General features: G+C 43.1%; 1 protein-coding gene across 1 annotated transcript; it reads right to left on the bottom strand.

Annotated features, from left to right (window-relative positions):
• Positions 1-15: 15 nt before the first annotated feature.
• On the bottom strand, positions 16-2,631 carry LOC121940308 (pleckstrin homology domain-containing family G member 3-like). The gene is made up of 4 exons (XM_042483104.1): positions 2,487-2,631; positions 780-911; positions 516-698; positions 16-172 (listed from the first exon to the last, which is right to left on the bottom strand). Exons 1-4 carry the CDS (start codon positions 2,610-2,612, stop codon positions 38-40), a joined length of 576 nt encoding a protein of 191 aa, XP_042339038.1. The 5' UTR covers positions 2,613-2,631; the 3' UTR covers positions 16-37.
• Positions 2,632-2,741: the final 110 nt, after the last annotated feature.

The following is a 2,741-nucleotide window of genomic DNA, read 5'->3' as shown; positions in this document are numbered from 1 at the left end:
TAGGTCAGGTGTAGATCAGGTGTAGATCAGGTGTAGGTCAGGTGTAGATCAGGTGTAGGTCAGGTGTAGGTGGTCTCACCTGGACGGTGTGGGGCTGTTTGGGATGTTTGTAGTGAGTCACACTGAAGCTCAGAGAGTCTTTGGCGCTTTCGATCAGCATCAGAGTCGAACACTGAAACAACACGAAGAGACACAAACTGGACTCAGAGACACCGAAGAGTTAAACAGAAACGCTCACGTCAGTCTGAGGAGTCACATGACTTCACTGTCAGCAGCACCTGTGTCTCCTGTTTACAGTCAGCACACGTTACCTGCACGTTAGAATAATCATCATATGTTCTTCTGTATTTTGGGAGAATTTGAGCCTCCGTCACTGAGGTCTCACACCCACAACAGAGGTCCTAAAATCCTACAAATGTCCTAAAATCAAATTTACATCCTATAAGCTCCTCCCTCTGACATCACCGTGATGACATCACGTTTGTGCTGTGTGATGTGAGTGTGGCGCTCCTCACCGAGATGTGCGTCTTATAGACGTAGTGCTCGCCGCGGCGTTTGGTGATGAGCAGCATGCGATCAAACAGGAAGAGCGTCCTCTCGTTTTTGGCGCGGTGGACCTTGAAGGTTCCCTCCAGGACCAGCTCTCCATAGGTGGTGAGGTCCGGACCTTTCCAGTTCAGCAGCAGAGACTGGACCTCCTGCAGGAAACACAGCATTAAGACCAACATCCCGCCGCACAACCACGACACGACACCACACGTGCGTGAGAGCGAGCTGACCTGCAGTCTGACGGCGTGCTCGTGTTTCCTCTTCATGTCGTTGATATACCACGCCACGCCGGTCATGGTGTAGATCGCCTCCTCCACCACCTCATAGCCCTCCTCCTCAGGGTCAAAGTGCTTCGCTATTTCCTGCAAACACATCACCATCACCATCATCACCATCACCATCATCACCATCATCATCTTCATCACTATCATCATCACCATCATCACCATCATCATCTTCATCACTATCACCATCACCATCATCACCATCATCATCTTCATCACTATCACCATCACCATCATCACCATCACCATCATCTTCATCACCATCATCACCATCATCATCTTCATCACTATCACCATCACCATCATCACCATCACCATCACCATCACCATCATCTTCATCATCATCATCATCATCACCATCACCATCATCTTCATCATCACCATCACCATCATCATCTTCATCACCATCACCATCATCATCACCATCATCATCACCATCATCATCATCATCACCATCATCATCACTCATCACCATCATCTTCATCATCATCATCATCACCATCACCATCACCATCATCATCTTCATCACCATCACCATCATCATCACCATCATCTTCATCATCATCATCACCATCACCATCATCTTCATCATCACCATCACCATCATCTTCATCATCATCATCTTCATCATCATCACCATCATCACCACCATCATCTTCACCATCATCTTCATCACCATCATCATCATCATCACCATCATCTTCATCATCATCATCATCACCATCATCACCATCACCATCATCATCACCATCATCATCACCATCACCATCACCGTCACCATCATCTTCATCATCATCATCACCATCACCATCATCATCACCATCATCATCACCATCACCATCATCATCATCACCATCATCATCACCATCACCATCATCTTCATCACCATCATCTTCATCATCATCACCATCATCTTCATCATCACCATCACCATCATCATCTTCATCACCATCACCATCATCATCTTCATCACCATCACCATCACCATCATCTTCATCATCATCATCACCATCACCATCATCTTCATCATCATCATCATCACCATCATCTTCATCATCATCTTCATCATCATCATCACCATCACCATCACCATCATCTTCATCATCATCATCACCATCACCATCATCACCATCACCATCATCATCACCATCATCATCACCATCACCATCACCGTCACCATCATCTTCATCATCATCATCACCATCACCATCATCATCACCATCATCTTCATCACCATCATCATCACCATCACCGTCACCATTTCTTCACCCATTCTTTTATATTTCAGATTTTTGTAAGAAAACATTCTGATGAATTTTTTTTTTAAATTTTGAATTTAAGAAGTTTTTTTTTCTTTAAAGACCTTTGGTGATGTTTTAAAGAAAAACAAAATGTTTTGTTGTTTCTTAACTTTTTGGTGATTTATCAAATGTTTATAATTTTTTTCCTTAAAATTTTAATAGAGATTTTTTATAATAAAAAAAGTTTTCTTTAAACATTTTTAGTAATTTTAAAAGGACAAAATATGTAGTTTTTTGTTCTTTTTAATTCTTTTGGCATTTTTAAACAAAAATGTTCATTTCATTCATAAGAGTAATGTGTGTGTGTGTGTGTGTGTGATGTAATGATGTCACTCAGGTGTGTATGCTGTACCTGGAGCAGCAGGTGGTATTTGAGGATCCTCTGAACCGGTTTGAGCAAGTATGAACCGAGAGGCAGCGAGCGCTTCAGCGACGCCTGACGCTCCCGAAAAAACTTGGCCAGAGATTTATTCCTCATACACTCCGTCAGTGCTGCGACCGAACTGCAACAGGACGCAGAATAACAAGGTGTGAACAGGTGACACTAAACGTGAACAGGTGACACTAAACGTGAACAGGTGACACTAAATGTGAACAGGTGACACTA

The sequence above is a fragment of the Plectropomus leopardus genome, unplaced genomic scaffold, assembly GCF_008729295.1.
Source record: "Plectropomus leopardus isolate mb unplaced genomic scaffold, YSFRI_Pleo_2.0 unplaced_scaffold832, whole genome shotgun sequence".
Classification (NCBI taxonomy): domain Eukaryota; kingdom Metazoa; phylum Chordata; class Actinopteri; order Perciformes; family Serranidae; genus Plectropomus; species Plectropomus leopardus.
The sequence above is the reverse complement of the archived record's forward strand: the minus strand, read 5'-3'. Positions and strand labels throughout refer to the sequence as shown.